Source organism: Cheilinus undulatus, linkage group 12 (genome assembly GCF_018320785.1).
Source record: "Cheilinus undulatus linkage group 12, ASM1832078v1, whole genome shotgun sequence".
In the NCBI taxonomy this organism is placed as follows: domain Eukaryota; kingdom Metazoa; phylum Chordata; class Actinopteri; order Labriformes; family Labridae; genus Cheilinus; species Cheilinus undulatus.
The window spans coordinates 45,576,364-45,603,059 of NC_054876.1; the positions used below are offsets into that span (position 1 = coordinate 45,576,364).

Genomic DNA, 26,696 nt, shown 5'->3' on the forward strand with positions numbered 1-26,696 from the left:
GGATTGTAAAAGGGGGGCTGGTAAGAATGGGGGAAGGCTGGTTTCGATGCGTTTCCCTCCTGTAAGATGAAACCTGCAGATTCCCAACAGCCTCAGACCTGGATTTTGGAGATTTACTCATGCGATTAAAGAGGCTGAGCTCCCCTGGTGTGAAAACTGTGACGACGGAGAGAGGGAGAGCACGTGAATGAAATGTGCACATAGGGACATCATAAATAGATCAACTGAAACTTTATAGATCCCTGTGGGGAAGTTTGGTTGTTAAACTGCAGGATACAGTGGTGAAGAAGACAAATAGACCATAAAATACACGGTGAGAATGGTAAACAGAAGAAATAATGAAGCAATAAGACAGTAAAGGAATTATAAATACAGTATAGGCTGCCCACACTGCTATAAACTCTGAGAGAACAACATTAGTGGTAAACACACCGACAACCAAAATGATCCAACATTTAGATTTATATTGCCCTGATAAATAAAGACAAAGAAAACAGCAGCACTCATCATCTCTATCTGCTCTCTCTTAGGTCCGATTTAAAGAGGGTGTTATGGATATCATCTTCAAGCTCCAATATTTCTAACATGGAAGCTTTGTGCAGTTTTCTCTTATTTTGTGTCTGAATGTGGAGATGAGTCATCTGCATCTTTCCCCTTTCTGTCACATGGAGTGTCATTCTCTTTCTGACCAGTGGTGGATGCATAAAAATTCTTCACAGTGATTGGCTATTTGTCTTAACAGAAAGCTGTGATGTAGGCTTTTTTATTTAGCCAAGTTACACTGGTTTATTTTTACTACCTTAAATACACTTAAGGTAAGGTATATCTGAGTGGCATTTCAAAAACTGGCAGAAATCAGATGTTTTGCTTCCCCATCTCCCACACCTACATTGACAGCCATGAAATCTGCAGGAAAATCTCTGCAACTCTTGGAGTTTTTAGTTTAAGTTCTGCTGAAGTAGAAACATTTTGTACACAGTCTCAGAACGTTGGTCCTGATCCCCAACGTAAAAACATACAGTATAATGATCTGCAACAGGGCAAGTTTGGAATCATCCCCCTGTTTTTCGCCAATCAGCTGTGTCTCAAAAAAATGAAAGCATGATTGACCCTAAGAAATAACCAGAGCGACTTTTCCTTGAAGGAGGCATTCAGCACTCAACGATGTTCCCATCATATTCATAAATGTTCCTAAACTCGTGATCTGACTAAAGCGAGCATGCTTCGGCATGTTTTGCATTTGGTTGATGATGACTCATGAATTAGAAATGTTGACGGTCTCTGAATGCAGGACCTGCAAAAAGAGACAACATGAGATTAACTGAAATGTAGAAGATATACCACATCTTCTCATCTATTTCAGGTTTTGTTTTCTAAAATCTTGTTCAAATATTTGGATCAAGATTGAAATTGCTCTACAATCTCTGTTAGTCCATTTTGCTTCATTACCTCCGCCAAGGAGGTTATGTGATCATCAGAGTTTGTTCATTAGTTAGTTAGTTTGTTTGTTAGCAACATAACTCAAAAAGTTTTGGATGAATTTTCAGGAAATTTTCAGGAAATGTCAGAAATGGCATAAGGAAGAACTGATTAGATTTTGGGAGTGATCCGGATCACCGTCTGGGTCCAGGATAGTTTTTTTTAGGATTCTGTACTATTGGGAGACAGGGCTAATGGCGGAGGTCTGCGCTGTTACCACTTTACACCAGGAAATGGCAGACATGAGTAACTTCAATCCCAGCAGCATTTTGTCTGTGTTTCCATTCAAAGTTTTGGAGTTTATAGAGTATGAAATACGCACACCAGTTGAGGAGACGAGTCGGAGCATAACATAGAGAAAGACAGCGAATTGTAGCGAGAATACTCACAATGCTGGGAGGAATAGAGGAATATTCACCCTCTCCCATGACTTCCAGTCATCCAGTGAGACCACGGGGGAGACTGTCAGTGCATCTGTTGGCACCAGCAGGCAATGCTTCCGCCTTGACAGTCCACCTGTAGCAAAGCCAAGGCTTTGCCTCACCGCGTTTCCAACCCACCGGGAAGGGGGTAATCAGCAAATGCCGTGGTGGGGGGCACATGGGGACGGATCCAGGAATTTTTTTTTTTTCTTTTTAAGATTTATTTTTGGGCATATTTGTGCTTTATTAGATAGAGGAGGACAGTGCATAGGGACGGAAACAGGGTCAAGAGTTGGGGAGAGACATGCGGTAAAGGGCCTCAAGCCGGATTCGAACCCAGGCCGCCCACGTACATGGGGAGCACCTTTTAACCACTAGGCCACCTGCTCCAGGAATTTTTTAAAGGATTCTTTACTAGTGGGAGATAGGGCTAATGGCAGAGGTCTGCGCTCTCTGAATGCTTTTCTAGTCTTTAATAATCCAGACAGTCGAATCATATTTTTCTACATCTTTATTCGGTGGAGTGCCTCAAGGCTCGGTCCTCGGTCCCACTTTTTAAAATGTTCTTTCCTCTCTGGTGCAGAAATCATGAGTCCTGTGTACCCGTGTCCTCTAGATTTAAGACTCTGGAGTCTGGTTTGCAACTTAGTTTAGTTGTTTTCACTTATAGAAAGCTTTTATTGCATTTTTGCTTCAATACAGTCGACTTCATGTAGAACAATTAACTGACAAATTGCTCCACTGTAGCGTACATCTATCTGTCTGCACATGTACGGCTGTGCCCAACAACCAAAAGGGACTTTTCAATCCATTAAAATTAAAAGGTAACAGAAGCTTAACCTTAATTTGCGTCAACACACTGTCACTGTTTCAGCAGAGATTGTTCATGTGGTGACTCTATGTGCTTCACTTCACTGGAAATGAGATATGTTCTTATGTCCTGAGGCTGCAGTATCAGGAAGTTGTGTGGGTGTATCAGCAAAGAAAGAATGCAGTGGATCTCAATAATATCTATTTCATCCTTTTTGCCAAGGGGGAAGCTTGTTTCAGAGGTTAATGGCTACTAACAGAGCAGACATCTTTGTTTTCAGACATCTAATCCTACATTTCTGAAAAATGTATTAACATGTTTATACATTTAGATTGTCCATAGCAGCAGGAAATTGTGTGTTTTTATGTGTGATTTCCCACTCACACTGCATGCTGCAACAGGCTAATAGCTACTGCTCAGTCTGCCTGAGAAAGAGGTCAGTAGACTGAGTAGCTCAAGGCTAGATTTGAATTCTCTCAAAATGAGTTGAATTTGGATTTCCCTGCTGTGAAACTATTCTTATCTATAGCCGAACAGGCTCAGCAGGGAAACACACTGCAAAAGCAGAGGAATGTATTTAATTTACATAAGTGCTGTACTTATTTATCATTTTCAGATCATTTTAATTTACCTAACCTGCTGGTATCGCTTACATTTTCCAACATTATGGCCATTAAGGTAAAAATGTTATAAAACATGATATTTAAACACTTATCTCCCCAAATGTTTAAGTTTCAATCTTTTAATCAGTTTAGTCCTGATCAGAACATCCAAATACTTGATGATGTTACAGTTGTTTCCTAAGTTTTTGTACAGATACCAGTTTAAAAGCCAGTATTTACAGCTGATATAGGCCAATATTTATATCTAATATAGGAAAATATTTACAGCTGATACAGGCCAGTATTTATAGCTGATATAGGCCAATATTTACAGCTGATATAGGCCAATATTTACAGCTGAATTAGGACAGTATTCACATCTGATATAGGCCAGTATTTACAGCTGATGTAGGACAGTATTTACAGCTGATACAGGCAAATATTTACAGCTGATACAGGCCAGTATTTATGGCTGATATAGGCCAATATTTACAGCTGATATAGGCCAATATTTACAGCTAATATGGGCCAATATTTACGGCTAATATAGGCCAATATTTACAGCTGATGTAGGCCAAAATTGCCACTAATATAGGCTGATATTTTCAACTATTGTAACCCAGTATTTGCAGCCGGTATAGGCCAATATTTAAAGTTGATATAGACCACTATCTAGTGTTGATATAGGGTAATATATACAGCTAATATTGTTGAATATTTACAGCTGATATAGGCAGATATTTACAGCAGGTGTAGACTGATATTTACAGCTGCTTTTGGCCAGTATTTACCACCAATATGGGCCAATATTACCACAAAAATAGGACAATATTGCCAATTTTCACAGCCCATATAGACTGATTTTTACAGCCTGTATAGGCCAACATTTACAGCCAGTATAGGCAGATATCTATAGCTGATTTAGGCCATTATTTATTTATTAATGTTGCAAAAGTGCATTTGAAAAGAAAATGTTGGCATTAACTTGCTATTAGGACTAAAATAGAAGTTTAAGTATCATCACAGCCGTCAGAAGAGTTCAGTATGTAAATTTGTTAAGTTCTCTCTTCGTTTTGACAAAACGTTTTGTTCTTTTATGTAAGAAAAGAGTCTGCATACTTTAAAGTCTCTGTTAAGAACATGTTTGAATCTTCACCTCATCTCTAATGCAATTTGAGGAAACCATCAGTCAAAGCCTGAACCACCTGAGGGCTGAGGGTGCAGGTTATTATAGTTCATGGCTCTACCTTCATTCACATCTCTGCTATCACAACAACCTGCTCCTCCCATTCGTACTCCCGGACGGCCTTGACCATGGCCTCAGCAGCCGCCTGAGCTCCATTAAAGTAAATGTGCAACTTGATAATTGTGTTAGTGAGCGTAAAGAGTAGAGTAGTGTGAGGCTGATGGGGAAACCTCCAGCCCTCTTCACAAACACTGAGCTGATAAAACAGAGCGGGTTTATGAGCGTCCTGAGGAGCCTGGAGTGTTTGCTCTTTGACTCAGTAAAACCCCACATAGGTGCTTTTAAAATGTTGTCACACTTCTTTATTGTACACTGTGAAGTCATTCAGAGCATGAATGGAAACCCACAGTTAGATCATATGAACCTTCACATATCCACACTTTACATGAATGAGGAGACATTTAGTTTGAATATTTGATAGATTACTGTGTTAAATCACACTGATAAAGGCTTCTGTTAAACCTCAATATTCATTCTCAGGTATATTGACTGAAAAACCGCTGATTTTTTTAGTGTTCTTACGTTTTATAACCCTAATTCCAAAAATGTTGGGACACATAGTACAATGGACGTAAAACAGAAGTGCAATTCCAGCTGCCAATGCCTTCTATTGAGTCTGATGACATTTTATTAAATAAAATTAACCCTTAGAGCTCACAGCTAGTTTTTTCACCATCATATCTTGTCTGGAATTTTTGTCTAAAAAAGCTTGTAAAACATCAACCCTGTGGTGCACAGTCAAGCTCTATACATCCTTTTTTCAGAACAACCTGGGCTTTAAGAATATATCTACTACAGTAATGTCACTTGAATTTTTAAAAAGTTATTGGACTCTAATCACAAAAGAAGAAAACAAATCAGAATTTGAAACTCAGAGATTTTTATTTATAACACACAGAAAACAATCGTGACTAAGCCTTTTCTTTGTACAGACTTGTTCTCCCATCTCTTAGGGACGCAACGGTGAATAAAATAAACATTCTGTGACTAACAGTTTTCAAAATATCTACATATATACAAAGAAAAGTCCATGCCATGCATGCCACTCCTCAAAGCAGTAGAGATGCAACTGGTCGACTACAACTCCCACGATGCATTGCAGTAAACAACATTGCGATGCCCTGGGCAAAAGCTGAAGTGATCAAAAATGGATTAAAAATGGATTGAAAAGATGCTTATTATCGGATCTAACAATGTGGATTCGATCTGTAAAGACCCAGAAAAGTCACCGAAGTTCTGAGCTCACTAGAACGGCATCCTTTAGGGCTACGGAGACATCGAGGGTAGCAAATGAACGACAAGAAGGTCAGCTTTCAAATCAGCTGATTTATGCTTCTACGTCACGTTGACGCTATACCTACGCCGTTGACGCGATGCCATCATTGACCATTCGAACTTCTGTGTCGAGGGACCGCGTTGTTCTGCATTTCACCGCCATGTCGCTAGGGGGGTGTGGCTGTGTGTGGTTTCAGAGGTGTCACATCCAAATCCTTGTTTATCTTCTGGTCATGGCGACCGAGGTGGAGCGGGTGTGTTTGGAGTTGGAGCTCATCAATATTGACGAACAAATTCTTTTGTTGCAAATGTTGAAGCGCAGGCGACAGGGAAGACGTTTGCGGAGGTGGTCTGTACGACCACTAAATGAGTCGAGGCTGAGGACGGGTGAATTTACCACACTGGTTCACCCACTGAGGGACCTGGATAGAGAAATTACATTTTTTAGCGGACCAATCACAGCCCTTGTGGTCTGCGTCGCCACGACGCGTAGTTAGGATTTTTTTGGAGGTGCGCGTCAGGCTATGTCTAGGGGTCCGCGTCGACGCAGAGGGCTACACGTAGCTACGTCGTCGATGCAACGCAGAAGCATAAATCGGGCTTAAGTGTCTATGACTTGTGGTTCAAAAGTTAGCCACGTTTTTATAAACTGTCACTTCTTGTTATTTACGACAACGCCGTCCTCCGAGACCAGAAAATGTTCTGTAAGAGTAACAAATGCACAGAGAACATAATCAGAAAGGCACAACAGAGAGATTTCAGATAAAATAAGAATTAAGTGTCTACAACCTGTGGTTCAAATGTTGCTAAGTGATTTATAAAGGGATGTGTGCGCTCTAAGGGTTAACACTAAGGCAGTATATTTATTGTTCAAACACTTTATATGCATAAGATGCATTTTTCTACATTGCATCTGCAACGTTTGTGAACTTACAAAGATATTTTTTGGATTAGGGATGCACAGATGTATTGATCTGGCATCAGTGGCAATCATTAAATAATGTGGACATGAAGCAATGGCAAGGGCAGCAATAGCAGATGTTTATCTATTGTTTCTAATAAATAATAAGCATTAAGGAGTTATATTCATGAATAGTTGAATAGTAAACCCATGTTGTCGGGCCTTAGAGAGAACATATTGTCCAAGTTTCCATGCAGTGTTTTCAGAGGCGCTTAAAGCCTCCTATAGAGAGTCAGTACTCATGTTGTATATGTTCTTCTGAAGTACGTGTCAGCCTGCAACAAAAGCTTTTTGTCCCACTGTGATTGATGATGCTCTCTGCTGCTAAACTGCCTCCACATTCACGAGAGTGTCCATTATGGTTTATGAGCTCCTCATTCATGCTCTCATTAGTGAATGTTTCTGTGTGTTTGAGAGAAAGAGATAATAGGCCGTCCGTTTCTAATCAGCCACCTGATCAAACAGTTTCTGTCTGATGTTTGTGAAAGCTTTGAGCTGATGCCTTTGAGAGTTAAGGGAGATAAACATTTTTTTAGAAAGAGCATCCTAGAGACAGAGAGATGAGAATAATCAGCCAATTATGTCATGAGTTATTATGTTTGAATGCTTGAAACTGTCACTATTTTAACCAAAGAAGGAGAGGAGAAATTTAAAAGTAGCTGCAGAAACACTCAACCAAGTTAAGGATTCACAACCTTCCAACTAGGTACATTATTACAAATATTAAGGTTTGCATTACAAATTGACCCCAAACTAGTATTTTCACAATAAGATGTGCTCCATCAATAGGGAATGAGAGCCAAGAACTGATTCCGATTTGTTCTATCCATCAGCATCATTTACATTTTATGGTCACGATTAGCTTATGGATGCCTTACTCAGTCATTTAAGAGCAGAGGAGGCGAGGAAATAAACAAACATATACCAGGGTATACAGCACAGGTGTAGTGCTTCATCTAATCCTTTATCAAAATGCTTTAAGACTAAAAAAAACATGTTTATAAGGAGACTTTTACAAGCGCTGGAAGAGACTTATAGTTGAAGAATCGTTAATAGATAAAACAGGTTAAATCAGGACAGTGGAGTAAATGAAGTTTCTCAGACCTGTGCTCTTTTCCTCCCAGCGGTAAGATGAGAAGTAATAATCCAAAACTGATATCAGAGGATCTGGGAATGTGAAGTTATGTTCTTTGTGATTTTAAACTGATCCAGATTTGACTGTAACGTCTTCTGGAGATAGTTCATCAGGAGTCATGGGGGTTTTGGGTTAGGGATGATCTGATACCATTTTTTCCTTACCGAGTTCTGATCCAATACCAGTGTGAACTTTCTGGACTGACTGGTGCAGACTAGCAAATTATTTTAGATCTACACTATATTGCCAAATATAGTGGCAATAGTGGCACCTGCCTTGACTCATATGAACTTAAGTGACATCCAATTCTTAATCCATAGGGTTAAATATGACATCGGTCCACCCTTTGCAGATATAACAGCTTCAAATCTTCTGGGAAGGCTTTCCACAAGGTTTAGGAGTGTGTTTATGGCAATTGTTGACCATTCTTCCAGGAGCACATTTGTGAGGTCACACTGATGTTGGACGAGAAGGCCTGGCTCTCAGTCTCCGCTCTAATTCATCCCAAAGGTGTTCTGTCAGGTTGAGGTCAGGCCAAACCCAGGCTCGTCCATCAGATTGTCAGATGGAGAAGCGTGATTCATAGCTCCAGAGAACGCGCCTCCACTGTTATAGAGTCCAGTGGTGGCGTGCTTTACACCACTGCATCCGACGCTTTTCATTGCACTTGGTGATTTATGGCTTGGCTCGGCCATGGAAACCCATTCCATGAAGCTCTCTACGCACTGTTCTTGAGCTAATCTGAAGGCCACATGAAGCTCGGAGGTCTGTAGCGATTGACTCTGCAGAAATTTGGCGACGTCTGCGCACTATGTGCCTCAGCATCCGCTGACCCCGCTCTGTCATCTTACGTGGCCTACCACGTGGTGGCTGAGTTGCCGTCGTTCCCAATGGCTTCCACTTTGTTATAATACCACTGACAGTTGACTGTGGAATATTTAGGAGTGAGGAAATTTCACCTCTGGACTTCTTGCACAGGTAGCATCCTATCACAGTACCACGCTGGAATTCACTGAGCTCCTGAGAGTGACCCATTCTTTCACAAATGTTTGTAGAAACAATCTGCATGCCTAAGTGCTTGATTTTAAACACCTGTGGACATGGAAGTGATTGGAACACCTGATTTCAATTTGGATGGGTGAGTGAATACTTTTGGCTATATAGTGTATCTTAAGATAACTGAGGATGAAAAAAGTAGAGGAGAATGAAAACATGCAGCTATGAGTTGTCAACTCTTGTGGTATTATTGGTACTTGGTAGCTGTGAGTACCTGAATGTAAGTACTCGTATTTAGTCTGTGCATCCCTTCTAGCGTTTTGTTCAGCTTCTTTCTTGCTCACTCTCTCTTTTTCTGTTCTTAGCTTCATTCAGCACCGTCCTCTTCCATCTCTTTGCCTCATCCATTGAATCAAACATAATCGAGACAGGCCAAAGGCCTTTTTTTGAGCTGAAGGCGAATGTATAAATTGACATGCACGCGTCTTGCAAGAGAATGACAACCTGTAGAATATGAGTTATCGTCTTGATATTAAATACCTCATAGACTGACCATATGGTATCAATGGAAACCCAGTTGAACTCGGTGGTCTTCCTGAGACTGAAGGAAAAGATGGTACAGATACGTAGATGGTTCGGAAGGTTTACACCTGACCTTTTGGCAGCTCATTTAGGAGTATACACTCGTCAAGTGTGTTTGTTCTGTGCGTGTGTGTCGTATTTCAGCCGCTTGTTTGCCAGCCCCGGGGATAATAGTCTTAGAGAGGCGGCTGTGCTTTGACCCCAACAGAGCAGCTATAGAGCAAAACCAAACACACCTGCAGGCCGAGAGCGTCAGCCTTTTTATACGGAGACATTTGTACTCCACCTCTACGCACACATAAAGAGCAGTTAACTCCAGAAACAGGATATTGTCCCGATGGCAGACTGGAGCACGTCTCAGCCTCTGATGTGGGATTCACGTGCTTGTTGGATTAAAAAAAAAAACCGTCTGCTCAGGTTTACTGTTGTGGCTACAAAAGGAGATCCCTGCAGCTGTTATGAATATTGCAATAAAAATACACCTTCATTTATTACAAAATACATACTTTTCTTTTATTATGAAGAAGAAAAACCCACACATGGTGATCCTGAGTGATGTCAACAGGATATTTATAGAGAGAAGTTGGCAGCTCACTCTCTTGTTTGATAAAAAATCTCATCTGTATTTGCATCCCTCAAAAACTTTTGTGCAACACTTCATCTGAATGTAATGCCATGAATCAGTTCAGGGGGGTTCTCTGTCATCCAGTGTTGCAGGAGTGAGATTGTCCGTGGCCGTTTGCACCATCAAGTGCTCATTAGCGGCGTGGGCCCTGATAATGCTTTTATGATGCTGTCTAATCAATAGCAGAAGCTATCAGCTATTGGCCATCAGTCACTCTGTGACAGTCATTAGCAGAGCAAGGGGGTCCAAAGAGCATGAGTGGGAGGGATGCAGGTGACAGGAAGATAAAGTGACGATTAGGTATGCATGGAAGTATCTGCACATTATTGGCATCTGTAGATATGAAAAACAATTTTTGAAAATAATAAAGGCATTATTTAGTGTAGAATCAAATGTTATTTGCCTTGTCAGTTCTTGGTTGACTGGTCAACTGAGTTCACATGGGAGAAAGAGAAAGGACAAAAAGCACTGGGCAGAACAAGCAGACATTTTTATTTTCTGATTTTTACAGCAGTTAACTTAAAAGCAGCACCTCTTCAACTCAACACAAAGATGCAGGTTGTCTGTATTGCTCCACCCTCCATCACAGCATCTACCCCTGCTACCTGTTCAGTTCACCAGTCTGCAGATGTGTTGCATTAAGTCTCTTGCATCAAGCCAAGTGGCTTTCATGCGTTTTGCACTGAGGTGTCTCTCCATCCTCTCTGCCATAAAGCCCAGATCAGTGGAGAGCTGCAGTAAAGGTTGTCCTTCTAGAACTCTGTTCAATTGTTTTTACTCTTGATTCTAAATTTGATGACTTAGGGATATTTTTAATCATCAAGGTTAAGTTTACATTTTTATATTGGAGGAAATCTGCAGACCTCATACTGGCGGGCCAATTATGGTTAAACTGTGTTATGATCCTGAGGGCTGTGTATAATTCTACCACGGGCCGGATTTGGCCCCTGGGCCTTAAGTTTGACACCCCTGTTGTAAAGGGTCTGAATACTTATATTGATGTGATATTTCAGTTGTTTTTTTTTTATTAATTTGCTACAAATTCTAAAATTCTGTTTTCACTTTGTCATGATAAGGCACTGATTATAGATTGATGAGAATTATTATTATTATTTTTTTGACTGTAGCATCAGGCTGCAAGAAAACGGAACTAAAAAATGTAAAGGAGATCTGAATACTTTCTGAATGCACTTTAACTGGGTAGGAACTTCTTAGCTGGTAGGATCATCCCTATCCTGGAGTGCTAAATTTTCAACTGATTGTATTTGACGAGAAAATTATAAGTCCCTTACAGGGACCAGACCTCCTGCTGAAAAAGATTCCAACTGTACGTCTTAGATCGTGCTCTTGCAGACTTCATCGTTTAGCTCTGTTGGTGAATGTGCCTTGCATTGATTCCCCAGATGTTGTTTTTCACCTCAGCTTTGAAAAATGACTTTTCTTGTGTTGTTTGCATACCAGTCTATTCATCAGAGCTTTTCTGTGTTGATGATTAGCTCAGTGTTTGGCAACAGCACGTTGTGGCTCAGCAGAGAAATGTTTGGGTGGAGTCGGATTAGTGCCGTGTCTGATTGACTTCACTCATTATTCTCCAGGGCTTTACTTTTCTATTCTCTATTTATAAAGACCTTTCAATTTCAGAACAATGAGAAATAGTGTCTTTATAGTATTACACATGTCATTAAAGTATGTATAATTATTAAAGGTGTGCAGATTTGTCTGAGAGCTTTGAGATTGTAAAGGAATATTTGCACCAGAATTCTGGTATTCAGAAAATCAGAATCGAGTTTTATTGCAGAGTACATTTCCACATACAGGGAATTTGACTTTGTGCGAAAGAGATCAGAATAAAAAGTAAGAGGCTAGGCATATAAAGACGTTATCATAGAAAAATATAGCAGCAAATTTAAATATGAAATGCAATATAAACATCACAAAAAGGTGCAAAAGGTGAAACTGCACAGTTGTGCAGGTTTACTGTGATTAGGTTATAGTGCATTTATCTAAAGGAGTGTAACACATAGTGTGCAGTCGAAACAGCAGAGATAACGTCAGTTGTGTGTTGATGTAACACATAAAGTCTTTTTAAACCTGCATTATTTTTGTGGGATGGTTCTGGGGTCCAGTGAGGGTCTGTGGGGGGAGGGCCAGAGTACTGTTCATGAGGCTGACAGCTGAGTGGGAGAAAAAGTTCCTGATGGACTTCAATCTCCTGCCAGAGGGGAGGGCCTCGAAAGTCCATGCTGCAATTTTACCTGTACACCTCAGAGTCCTGGATGTGTACAGGTCATGGAGAGATAGTGGATTCCAGCCAGTTGTGCACCATCAGAAGTTTGGCTTTTTGATGAGGGAGCTGATGTTGAGCTCTCACTCGAGGTGCTGGGTGATGAGGGTCCCAAGGAGGTGGAGCGAGTCCGCTGGGCAGCAGCGTCCTTCCTGAAATCTGTTTCCACTGTCTTTGGAGTGCTGAGCTTCAGATTGTTTTGACTGCACCAAGTCACCAGATGGTCCACCTCCCACCTATAGGTGGACTCACCCCCCCAAAGATGAGTCAAAGACCTTCAGGGACCACAGACTGGTGACTGAAGATGCAGGTCTAGGTAATGCAGCCTTAGGGGGAGCTGGTGCTGATGTTTCTGCTGTCAGAGACAGGTTTCCCCTGCTGCTTCCTGTCAGACAGGAAGTCTGTGATCTACCTGCAAGGGGCCCTGTCCCTGTTGATTAATTTTTAACTCATAATAACTCTAATATGACCTTGAAGATGCCTGAAGAATGTTAAAAGCTTCACAGACATTAAGTTTTGGCAGTCTGTAAGAAGTGCATTATGAGGTTTCAATGTTCCTCCGGGTTTCAGGCGTAACTTTCCATTTAAGGTGTTTTTATGTAGCGATTTTAGGACCTGAGGTGAGTCAGAATGTCTAAGCAAAATGCTCCTGGAATTAAAGCCATCTAAAAAATCCCTTGAGCACTTTTACAACACAGTGGCAGGAATGAAGCAAGCACACATCCTGTGATGATTCAAGTAGAGACATGAAAATCTCTTGAAGTCAGACAAAGTTGCTCTAATTTGGCCCTCTCCTCTGCTTTACCCTTTTTTTCTGTCCAACAGTATCACTCCCTTTAATAATTAATATAATACTTATTATTATGCTTGTTAGTAGTAGTAGCGGTATGGCTGAGCAAAAGTCTGCTGGTTTTGTCATGTGCAGTGGAGCTCGCTGTCATGTACATTGCATCTTGTGATTTTATCTCAATATTTAGCTTAACTGCAAAGAGCAAAGTGTTGACAGCAGGGAGCCATAAAAACCACAAGCTCAACCTCTCTCGCCCACGCTGCAAACTGCAATTTAAAAAATCACTGCCGCTCAGGAACAGAGCTACGCAGGTTGAAGTTATTATCGCTAACACAAAAACACCATCCCCACTGTGAAGCATGGTGGTGGCAGCATCATGCTGTGGGGATGCTTCTTTATCATCACGTTTTATTTTTAAAAAGATACAAACACTAAACCATTCCTGTTAAAAATCAAGTACATTTCTGACCCCACCTTCTGCTCCTCTTCTCTGTGTTGCAGGTGAGAAACCGTACCGCTGTACGTGGGAGAGCTGCGACTGGCGCTTCGCCCGATCGGACGAGCTCACCAGACACTACAGGAAACACACCGGAGCGAAACCCTTCAAGTGCATCGCCTGCAGCCGCTGCTTCTCCCGCTCCGATCACCTGGCCCTGCACATGAAGCGCCACCAGAACTAACACAGACACACCTGTACATATCACTCAACCGCAATCATACACAAACTAGTGTCTAAACATGATAGTCGCACGGACCAAACAGCATTCATGAACAGAACCAAAATCATCCCTGTTGCTCCGTCAGGGATCATATCTATGAAACAGGATTGATAACAGGAAAATTTCTCTTTCAGATATGCAAATTGACCACCAACAAACATGGGCAGTTACGATAGATTTCTAACATCCCAGTCCCACATTATACAGTATGCTTTCAAGGTATACTGAGTACACAATTCAGCACTTTTCTTCTTTTTATGTATCTTATTGGTTTGTGAAAACAATAGAATCAATGACATACTCAGGAAAATCCCAAGTTCCAAGTATAGCTGTCTACTGTCTAGTCAAACATATCTCAATACTCAGAATCAGCATTATCGTCAGTTTCAACCACCATGATGAAGGAAATCCAAAATGTAATGTCCTCATATGTACGTGCAGCGTCTTAGGATGTTGAGATATACAAAACTCATTTCAACACACCTAAGATATGTAAACCTGTTACAAGCAACAAACTCTTTATTTTTTCCATTTTATATCCTGAAATTTGGTGTTTTACTGGACTTGTCAGTTAACCCTTATTGCTCACAGCTATTTTTTCAACGTAATGTCTCTACCTTAGAAAGCTTGTAAAACATCAACCCTGTGATGCACAGTCAAGCTCTACACATACTTTATTTTTCAGGACAACCTGGACTTTAAGAATATATCTACTACAGTAATGTCACTTAAATTTTTTCTCTAAAGACAAAATGCATTGTGGTAAACAACATGGCGATGCCTTGGGCAAAAAGCTGAATTAAGTGATCGAAAATTGATTAAAAATAGATAAAAAGACACTTAATATCGGATCTGACAATGTGGATTCAATCTGTAAAGACCCCGAAAAGTCACCGAAGGTCCGGGCTCGTCTTTTAGGGCTACAGAGACATCGAAGGTAGGAAACAAACAACAAGAAAGTCAGCTTTTAGAGGAAAAAAGAGTGTCTATAACTTACGGTTCAAAAGTTATCAACATTTTTATAAACTTGTCACCTCTTGTTATTTACGACAACGCTCCTTAGAGATCCCGGAAAGTCAGCCAAGTTCCGGGCTCACTAGAAAAAGTTCTGTAAGAGCTATAAATGCATGGAGAACATAGTCAGAAAGGCATAATGCTGAACTTTCAGATAAAAAAAACAATTAAGTGCCTATGACCTACGACATTTGAACTTTACCAAGTGATTTTTAAAGGGATGTGCTTGCAGCATGAATCCGTGCCGCGTGAGCTCTAAGGGTTAAATGATGAGGTTGTTTTTGACTCATATTAGATAAATGCACTTGCACAGGTTTTAGTTTTGCAGAGTAATGCTGAAACCAGCAGACACTGAGCCAGCTTGCCTTTTTTTGGCTTTATTTTAAGGCAACTTAATCGTGCTTGCAGCAGGAATTGCATCATGCCACGCTATTCCCCATCCACCTCTCTTTGTGTGTTTTATCTCCTAGGATACTGAACAAAAATTATAATCAATTTTTGTACATCTTAGGACAGATTTATGGTCACTTTTCAGGACTTAAGCAAAGTAGTATGCATCAGTTAAAATGCGTGCATGCAGACTTTGCATGCTTGGTCTGCTTGCTATAAATTGTAATAAATCAAAGGACAAAATGTCTTACAGTTGGCCTGTGGAAAATAACTTTGATTTTTAGCTTTTTCCTCTTATTGTTCTCTTTTTCTTGATGAGATAAAAATCATCCGTTGCCATCAGTCAGTGCTGTGTTTGCATAAGTCTTAGCACCAGAGCTAATGATCTACCCAGGACTCAGAGATGATTTTGGTGTCTGTTTCCATCATGCTGATCCATAACACACATCTAAAATAACGTGCAACATGCACACAATCGCACTTACACAAATGCATTGCCTACTGCAGACGTCAGAACTGTGGGGTCAGGCTCTTACCAAGCATTCAGGACTCTTTTTGATCAAATCGAGGACTGAAGTTCTTCCACATGAACTATTTTTACCCTAAAATCTGTTGCCAACTTCCTCCTCCCCCTCACTGTCACCATGTTTTATTGTTTGAGGTATGAACTGTCAAAGAGGAGAGCTTCCTTCCATCCTGCCTTTTGTAAATACTTGTGTATGTATATAAGTCTGAGATTGTGCGTCTGAGAATACAAAACGAATGTATTAAGATTTATACTTGACTTTTTTTATATTAAATGTTGATACGATTTTAAATGTCGAAACTTCCTTGCGACATAATCTCCCTTTAAGAGGGAAAAAGTCAACAAAATAATCAACTGTCATGATCTGGAACCCTCAATGGAAAAGTTAGTAATCACCTGGTTCTGCTTGTTTCAGCACAGGTACTACCTGTCGAGCTCACAGCCATTTGCCAATGTTTGTATGCGTGATAGTACAGGTTACCACGGTGACACAGCTCTGACAGCAGTTCACGGTTTGCCTGCAGTTTCTGTACAGCGCCGGTTTTTCCTTTTTTCTCCTGTATTTGTTTAACACTTCAACTCCAGAGGGTGGATGTACCGGTAACCCAATTACTCTTGATGGTTTTAATGAAGAGTGCACTGTAAACTGGAAGGTTAACGTACGCTTCATGGCGTGACATTAAATGTCAGCTGTGGCTTCGTGGTTCTTTTTTAGTTTCGAGTCATAAACTCTGGATGTTTCTGCAATGGTGTAGCTTGTACGACTGCCAACAACATTACAAAAGGAGAAAATATGCTTTGCTGTTCACATGAGATGAGCTGAAATAGTCGATGTTACCAGGAAAATGGATAAAGATATAAAAAAAGTAACTCTATTTATTTTGAATGACTGAATTATAGTTGTTATTTACAGAAATGTGTCCCCTTACAATCCTTACCCCCCTTTCTTCTGAAAAAAGGTTCAAATAAAACAAGCTTTATAAGTTTTCATCATCAAGGTCTCTTCTAGCTGTAAATCAAATTTCAGCTGAAGTGGTTAAACCCTCTTGGTGGAGTTCATCCTTGAAGGACTCCTGAAAATGGGCCAGAAAAACACAGATTGTGCTAATTTATACACAAATAGCTGATTTCCTGTTGGAGTTAGAGTATGGCCCCAAGAGGGTTTTTTGTAGATCTCATCAAGCAGCATAGGCTCAATAAATTTCATACATGTAGGTGAAAGTAACCCCTATGGGGGACCCTGTTTTGAAGTTTTCAAGGGGGCGCTATTGGGCCATTTTGCATGAGTCATGTGCAAAACCACCAAGATATCCCATTTCTCAGCAGGTCTGATAATTATGATGAGTTTGAAGAGTTTTTGACATGTTACAGCTGCCAAAATGCCATCAAAATGGCATAAAATGGCACGTCCTTGCATCCCAATAGTGAAAAGAATTCACATCCACACCTCAACAGAAAATAACTACAACAGTAATAACTGATCTTAATGTTGCAAAGACACTTATGAGCAGACTATCTGTGTCCAAAACCATAGACGATCGTTAAATTTCAGTTGTTTGTTTCAGTGACATAGGACACCACAGACATACTGACAGTTTTTAAACCAGTTTTTTATGTTACAGATAGGGCGGTTAAACTATACAAATTAATTAATATATATATGTTTTAGGGCTTTTTATGTCTTTAATTGACAGAGAAGAAGTGTGGATAGAGTCAGAGACAGGGGTAAGAGAGTTAGAAGAGACATGTGGGAAAGGAGCCACAGGCTGGACTTGAACCTGGGCCACCCTGTACATGGGGCGTGACCTAACCAGTAGGCCATCTGCACCCTAAACTATAACACTTTAAATCTAGATCAAGCTCAGAGTTTCTTTGCAATTACTATCCACATTTTCAAATCCTGCCACTTTGCATGTGAGATAGTTTAATTCCATTTTTTTTTATTTTTTATATTGGCTTCAACTAAGGGTAATTCACATCTAATTTTGGCGCAGACCTGCTTTTATTTTGAAGGAAAACAAGGAAAAGGAACTTGTCTTGGATTGAAAAGAAAATAAGAGAACTTTAAAGTGGTAAATGTTTGATGGCTCAAGGTGCAGATGACCTTTGACTTGTCCGCTGAGCTGTGAAATGTGACATTAAGGGGCAGTGGTTGACTTATGTACATCACTGTGGCTGCAGGGAGTGTTGCTAAAAGGGACAACAAAGCAGGCAAATGATGCAATTTTTAAAAAATGACACACTAATTATGGATCTTAATTAATGCGACTGATGCATTAACTCTGACAGCCCTATTTATAATCCCACTGAAGACACACAGGATTATTGAACCAGACCTTGAAAACACATGCCTGTCATTTGTAGTAAGAATCTCACGGTGGCGTTTCCACCCATGCAAGATTTCACAGAAGCTTGCGTGATCAAATGTGACTTCAGAATAAAACTTTTACAAAACTTAAACTGCACATAAAATTTAATGTGATGTATGTAAATTCTGAGGTTTTTTTGGTCATGTCTATGAATGGCAAAAGTAAACTACATTGCTACCACTCATTGAGTGTTGAAGGTAATCCATGAGACTCAGCTCGATCTGTTCTCGTAACTATCAAACATGTTTGATATGTACGATTCAAGATCAGGGAGGATCTGGCTCAGTTGGTAGCGGTAAAATAACGACATGACACCGCCCACTTGGGGGATTGTTAGGATAGATAATTAGTTAATAATTCTGGCAATGCCCCGATTGTTGGATGTTGCGGAGAATTAGGAACATAAGGCCCAAAATTAGGCCTAAAGTTCTAGGGAGTAGCCAGCCTTATTCACGTTTCATTGTAAATGCTTAAGGAGAATGCTTCCCCACTAGGGGGAGCTACTCAGCAAAATCAGACCAGTTCTACAACTGCCAACTTGTACCATCTTAAGGAAAAGCGTGTAACAGCAGCATAGCTTTAAATCTGCAGATTAACACAGCTCCCTGCAGGACAAGGAAGTCTTTACGCCTGAGCTATTTAAAGGACAGAACTGGACATAAATCAAATTCACATGCAACATCAAATGCAAGTTTCTTGTTCTGCTGTTATAGTTGTTTTCCTAAAGGTGGCACATGTTGGAAAGGAAGAGGGGATTTTAAATTTCTGATCTTTTTTTTTTTTTAAACCCATGAACTCAACAAGCAGAAACTTCAATTTACATTTCTTCAGCTGGAACAACTTTGTGATCTAAGAGCATTCAGTTTTTAAGGTTATAAAGACAGTTATTGATTGGCCCATGTCTGTCCATCATGAAATTCATCCCTTAATTTCAACATTAATGTTTTATTCTGTAAAGACTGGTTCTCCTGCCTCACTCTCTCTGGAGGAGGGAGCACCGACCGCCCGCTGTGTACATAACTGTAGTTTTACCAGAAGACTTTGTAAATATTTATTTGTTTTATTTCCTCCTATTTTATTAATATTTGTTTTCCTTTTTTAAACTAATGGGATTTTAGATCGGTACTATGTAAATGCTTGTTAATTGTGTTTTGATACTTCATGTGTGTGTAAGAGAATTTATCAGTTTATGAGCAAATTCCTAAGAACAACAACAGTGTATTTTTTCTGTTTGTGCAAAATGCTGCAATGAAACAATAAAAAGATTCATTTAATAAATGCTTTGTTTTCTGGTTGTTCTTCGTATGCCTTACCGCAGGGATGTCAGACTCAATCACAGCAGGGGCCGAATCCTGAATTTGGGTCTAACCTGAGGGCCTAACTGGGTCAAAATTTCCCGTAAACTGTCAACCTCATCTTCCCCGCTAACAAATTATAGGTGAATAAACAGAACACTGATGATAAATGGTTTTGAGATTTTAAAAAATGTCAAAAGATAAAATCAAGATTTCTAAAGTACTAAATAAAATTCAAAATCATGAGTTTTAAAGGTCACGATTTAAGATAATATTCACAAATGATGACTTTAAAAGGTCAAAATATTAGATAAAATTATATAATCATTAGTTTAAAAGCCAAAATTTAAGCTACAATTAAAAAATCATAAGTTTAAAGGGTCAAATTATGAGATAAAATTCACAAATCATGAGTTTAAAATGTCAGAATATTTGATAGAATTATATAATCATTGGTTTAAAAGGTCAAAATCTCAGATAAAATTCAAAATTATTAATTTTAAATGTCAAAATATAAGCTAAAATTCAAAACAATGAGTTAAAGGGTCAAAAGAAGAGATCAAGAGGACTGACAATTTGCATTGGAAAAGGTCAATATTTGGGATTAAAAGTTATATTTAGGAGTTGAAAAGGTCAAGATCTGAGAAAAAAATCTTGAATTAAGAGTTTAGAAGGTGAAATTATGAAATAAAATTCAAAATAATACATTTTTAATGTCAAAATATGAGATAAAATTAAAAATACTGAGTTTTTAATGTTGAAATATGACAAAAAAATAAAAATACTGAGTTTTTAATGTCAAAATATGAGATAAAATTAAATTTACTGAGTTTTTAATGTCAAAATATGAGATAAAATTAAAAATACTGAGGTTTTAATGTCAAAATATGAGATAAAAATGTAATATTGTAATTCAAAAAAGTTCTTATTTAAGATTAAAATTCAAAGTTAGTAGTTGAAAATGTCAAACTGTAAGATAAAATTCTAATCCATGAGTGTAAAACGTCAAATTATGGATTAAAGATTAAAATCGTGAATCTAAATGTTCAAAATATGAGATAAAAGATAGAAAATTATGATTTGAAGAGGTCAAATTATGATATAAAAAGTCAAAACCATAACTTTGAGTCATTATTGTGAGATGCAAATTAGAAAATAAGAAATGAAAACATACATATTTATAACACATAAATATAACACATATAACATATAAATATAACATATTTTCAATCATCAAGGTCAAGTTTATATTGTTATACTGGAGGAAATCTGCAGACCTCAGACTGGTGACTGATTATAATAAAAATATGATATGATCTGATGGTCCGGGTATAACTGCACCTCCACGGGCCAGATTTGGCCCCCGGGCCTTGAGTTTTGACACCCCTGCCTTATGGTTTTATTTGTCAAGAATACTGGTTTTAAGTTAAAGAAAAAAAGACTAGACTTTACTATCTAGTCTGCAATGGATAGTTTGGTATCTGCGATGCACAATGGCATTAATGTCTGTTTTTAAACATTTGCTCTTGCATTTCAGAGATCTGATTTTCATGTGGACCTGTGATTTTTATGTGACAGTAACATCTTGTTTGAGGTACATTCAACTTCTACTTCACCTTCAACTTTATTGTCCCTTTGGGGAAATTTGCCTTGCAGGCAGGTAAAAAAAAAACCATGAAACACAGTCACATAAACTCAGAAACAACACTGAAAAGGACAAGTACACAAATACATTGAGGACAACTGAAGGCAGAGCCATCATTACATTGTGGTGAAAATTGAATGTATCACAACTATTCACTTTTAAAATTTAAATTTAGCTGTGTGATGGGCCAAATGTTAATACACGGATCACTCTGCACACACTCCTCCATTCTGGTTGGGCTCAGTCAGCTGAGATACCTGATTGTCTTTGCTTACCTGTCAGGTAAACGTTAACCCCACCGTTAGCCAGCTCCACTGGGGCTGCGTGACACAAAAGAGCCTGCCAGTTTGCCGGTGGGGGAAGAGAGTCAACAGTTAAGCAAGAAGAATAAGTCGGAGTGTAAAGGTATAAAGACAGAGAGGGTGGAGTCCTCGGCTCTGTTTAGCTGCTGGGGAAAGTAATCATTATGTTTGTGCCAAGATGCTTTCAGCGAGGAGCCTCAGAGATTTGCCTCATCATCTGAGACAACGCCCTTTATGTTGACACGTAATGTGCTCTGCATGTGTATGTGAAAACGGTGCATGGACAGCTCATAGCTGTGTAATGGCTCTATTCTCAGAACAAACAGACATGTTATTTGTTTAAATGTGTGCCATCAACATCAACAGTATCATCGTTGTGTGCAGTGACATCTGGGTCTAATGCCAAACATTTTAACCGCCTCGGTGTGCTAAATCCACTGATTGGTCCACTGTTACAAAGAGGGTAAATGATGCAATGCAAAGCTTTGTTGAATCCACAGATACTGGATCCTGTAGGTCAGGAGCAGAAAATTTAAGGTTCAGTTTAAGTGTAGTTTGACTTTGTATGTTGACATGTAAGTTTTCAGAGTAAAAGTTCCATCCAGACCCATTTGCATAAAGCATAAATAAGATTTAAATGAAGATTTTGTGCATCTTTAATCTAGAGCACTGGCTCTCAAATGATGTGCCTTGGGAATTTGTCTGACTTTCCATTAGTACTACAACTATGCAACAACCAAAGACACTTTAACCAATGTCCTCACAGCATGCAAGCATTACACGTTGCATTGCATCATACAGCATTTCATGCTCACTGTCCATGTGTTATCTGTTAAATATGCAAATGTAAATCTACATGTAAAAATATGACATCTCATGCTTCTCATGAGGTATGGTGCCTCTAACGGCTGTGAGTCACATAGTTTTGTCTCCATGTTAGCACAAGTCAGACCTTAACGTTTCATAAGTGGTTATGAAGAATATCCATGCATCACACTCCACTTTATAAAACAAGCTAACAAGAAAAGTGGAAGAAAATCAAGAATATCCTCTGGTGGGACACTCCTGATGCCTTGTCATCCTTTGTGCAACCTTTTCCCGTGTTACTCCATCTTAATAGGAGCGACAGAGAGAGAATAGGAACAGGGTGACTGGGGATAAACCTGGGGAGCTGCAGTGCATCACTTGCAGGGTGTCAGGATGCTCCAAAAGGAAACTCTGTAACCAAACCGCTGTTGTAGCTGGCACATGCTCACACTGTATGCAGTTGGGACATGTTGCTACACATGCTAAAGAGGCTTTTTGCAATACAGGATATTAATATGGTGTTCTTTGAGATGCCAGCTTGATTTTTGGTGTGCCTTAGGCAAAAAAAGTTTGAAAACCATTGATCTAGAGGATAAAAAGCAGATGCAGGAGAAAGAAGCTATAGTCTCTATTGTCTACATTTGTTTTTCCTCTAAGACCATACTAGTTTTGTTGTGAGATGCTCCAGATATGACCTGGTCATAGATAGATATTGCTATGAGCTAAAAAGTCACCTAAATTCTTGCTAAATTCAGGGTCAAACTTTAATAATTTTGGGAGAAAAGTGTATGTGACAGTACTGGTGGACTTGGGGCCCTAATGTTTGGAAAAACAAAAATGAAGAGCCTCTTTTGATCCCTCTGAATGGAAAAAGTGAACAAAGTGTGTTTTTTTTGTGTGTGTGTGCACAAATCTGAAAAAAGTGCCCTCTTTGGTTCCCTTCAAAGTGGAACAACTTTGACAAATTGCCTTCTGAAGTGCCCTCTCGATTATTTGACATGAGTAAGATAGCATTACAGGGACGTATTTCACCCTTTAAGACAAGTTTATATCGGTCTCAGAGGTCCCCAAAATATGCCTGTGAGGTCTGTTGCTGAAAAAACACTCCACTGTTGGATTTCTGCATGTCTAAAACCACCTCTGTTTCAGCCCTGCTCAGAAGGAGCTGTTTCTGTGTCTGTGGCTTTAAATGTTAATGAGCTGTCTGACTCCACCCCTCTCTTGAAATGGACATGGCTCTCCTGATCCTCCTCTCAGAAGATCAGGAGAGGAGGGCGGAACTTTCTTCCAAGCATGGCGGGCCAACCGAACCTGGGGGCGTGGCTAAATCCCCACATGACATCATGAGGGGAAAATCTGAGAAGGGCTTATTTTAGCACACATTTTCTGAAAGGTGGACAAAGAGAGGGGGAGGTAATGGATTTTTCTGGCACTTGAGGGGATTGTGGACACCAGGGGCACATATTTCTGTTTGAAAAGCCTGAAAAAGTGATTTTACATTTTATGTTCCCTTTGTTAGTTTGTCCTCTAAAATGACCTCCTTGGTCCCTTCTAGAGAGGAGACAAAATTTGACAAAAGGCCCTCTAGTAACCTCAAACTGGACAAAACCTGATGAACTGCACTCTCGTGTTCCTCCAAGTGGACAAAATAAGACAACGTTTCCTCTAAGGTGCCATCCAAGTGTACCAAATTGAACTAAGGGCCCACTTTTTTAACCTGTTGGTGGATAAAACTGATCCAAGTGTCCTTTATATTTCTCTCTAAGGAGAAACATTTGGAAAATGGGCCTCGAGGTTCCCTTAAAGTAGACAGCCAAGTGCACACTCATGTTCTGTCTAAGTGGAGAAAACTTCACAAAGTGCCCTCCAGATTGCCCTGTAAGTGGACAACATTTGATAAAGTGGCCCTCTTGGTGCCATCTAAGTGGGCAAAAGCTGAAAAAGTGCCTTTTTGTTTTCATGTAAGTGGGAAAATTTGGAAAAGCTCCCTCTCAGGAGCTCTTTGGTGGTGTCCAGACAAACTGATGGTCTGCATTTAATGTTGTAAACTAAAGTCTCTCTCTCTTGGGTGGTATGCCAGTCATTTAAGTGTTTCCAGATAGGTTCAATGAAATGTTCTGCTTCACAGATTAATCCGTCACCAGCTCATTCATCAAGAATGCTGAACAGTCTTAATTGGAGCAGCTGAAATGTTGTCACCTTGAGACCTTGCAGCCAATTAGAGCCAAGTATTTACCAAACCATGGTGTGACTGAACTAAAGTAGGTCACTGTTTTGCATAATGCAATCCTTCCTGATGTTCATAGATGTTTACCGCTGAGGGAAGTTGGCAGCAGCAGTGTTACATGCTGTTCCTAGCAGGTACGCAGATGACTCACCTGTTTATCTACAATCTTCGCCTTTCATTTTGCAGTGTCGGTACATTTTCTTTGGCCTTGGTGTCCTGATCTTTCACCTGAGGGCCTGCTGGAGCTACAGCTCATTCCTAGTAATACGCAGCAGTAAGGATCCTGTTAAAACTTGTCCTGATTCTGCTGCACAATCTTTGAGCAGAAGAAGAGACTGAGGAAGAACTCTGAGATGTCAGATCTGGATCTTCTTAAAGCTGTATTTGTTTATGAAGTGGAGACTCATAAAGGTATAACATGCAGATTTTTCACACTTGTAGGTCTAAATGGGTTTAAAGGTGACAAAACACATGGTTAGTGCTGCTTACTTGTGGTGAACCATGATTATTCAACATGTCCTGCCACCAAGACTCTCCCACTATGTCCAAAGTCTGAAAACGGGCCCAACAGAAGCTGAACTTCCTGAGACAGCTCAGGAAGTTCAGCAGCTGCTGATCATGTTCTGCATCTCCATCATCAAGTCTGCTCTCTGCACATCCATCACTGTCTGGTTTGGATCTGCCACCAAGCCTAGATGCCAACAGACAATCAGGTATGCAGAGTGAACTATCAGGACCAAATGCCCCTGAATAACAACCACTCTTATCAAAGAAACAAATATCTTTATCTATTCATTTAGCCTTCTTTAGATGAAAAAAAACTTTGTCAAAAACAAAATTGAAATGGGTTTAAAATTGCTAAAATTGGTTAATAATGGCAAAAAATTGAAAGATGGTGAAATTAGAATATAAAAGAATATGAATGGGTTAAAAGTGGCAAAATAATAATCAAAAATGGGTTAAAGTGGCAAAATGGGCACAAAAGGTGGTAGGGGATTAAATAGTGGCTGAAAAGGCTTTAAAATGCAAAAGATGTGGTGGAAACTAGGTGGAATGGGATGAAAAATTGATATAAACTGGCCGAAATGGGTTAACTGTGGTTAAAATGGGCAAAAAAGGAGTGCAAAAATTGGTTTAGAAGTGGCAAAAACAGGCAGAAAAAGTGATGGAAAGGGTTTAAAATAGACAAAAGGGGTTTTAAGTGGCAAAAATGAGGGCATATTTGCAAAATTGGTGTTAAAAAGTGATGAAAAAGGATAAATATTTGGTAAAATTGATGTAAAGTGGCAACACTGTTGTCTAAAAAATATATATTCTTAATTTTTTTAAGGCATCTGGTGACCTCTTCTCAGTATCTCATGACCCTCAAGGGGGTACCGACCCCAAGGTTTAGAACCACTGTTTTAAGCAGTCTGAAGTTTCTTCATAAACTTCCAGACTCTCTTTAGTTGCTTCTGATATTGAGTAATATAACAAATTTATTTATTTATTTATTTCTGTCAGAGTTTTTATAGTGCAATTGTGGATCAGTGGTTCTCCACCTTTTCAGCCATGCACATTCAAGAATAGTCATGTGCAGACAAGGCCATCCATAAGGGGGAAAAGGTAGAGCTTTCTGGGGCACAGCCAGACCTGGGGGCCATGGGGGTCAGCAAAATCATGGTCCACTGCTGTGTTACTCAACTCTGCTTTACCAAAGAGCCAAATAGTCAAAAAAAATATCTTTGCAAGAGCCGCAATCTAAGTAGTAAAAAGTGACAATAAAGGATTAAAGTATTGATGAAAATAAGTTAGACGTGGCAAAAAATGGTCAAAAGCAGCAAAAAAAGTGGTAAAAATGGGCAAAAAGGGGAAAATAGGCAAAAATGACAAACACTGGGGGTAAAATTGGCAAAAATGTTGAGAAAAGTGGCACAAAAGGGTAGAATTGGCAAAGATGGGTGAAGAGTGACAACATTAATTACTGGTGGCAAAATGGTCAAAAAGTGGCAAATATGAACCAAAAAATGAAGGAAAAAAGTGGCTAATATGGGCGAAAAAGAGGAAAAAATTGCAAATAACAAAAAGCAGGATATAGGTAGCAACAATGGTCAAAAAGCAGCAAAAATGAAGCCAAAAATGAGTGAAAAGTGGCTAAAATGGGCAAAAAGCAGCAAAAAGGTGGTAAAAATGGGCAAAAAGCAGCTTAAGAGGT

At 39.5% G+C, this 26,696-nt stretch overlaps 1 protein-coding gene across 1 annotated transcript in view; it reads left to right on the plus strand.

The window, feature by feature from the left end:
• Positions 1-19,467, plus strand: part of klf5l (Kruppel-like factor 5 like) — a 48,407-nt gene extending 28,940 nt beyond the window's left edge. Inside the window, exon 4 of the mRNA XM_041802132.1 lies at positions 13,710-19,467. Coding sequence (XP_041658066.1) covers positions 13,710-13,888 — 179 coding nt within the window. The 3' untranslated portion in view covers positions 13,889-19,467. The remainder of the gene's footprint in view (positions 1-13,709) is intronic.
• Positions 19,468-26,696: the final 7,229 nt, after the last annotated feature.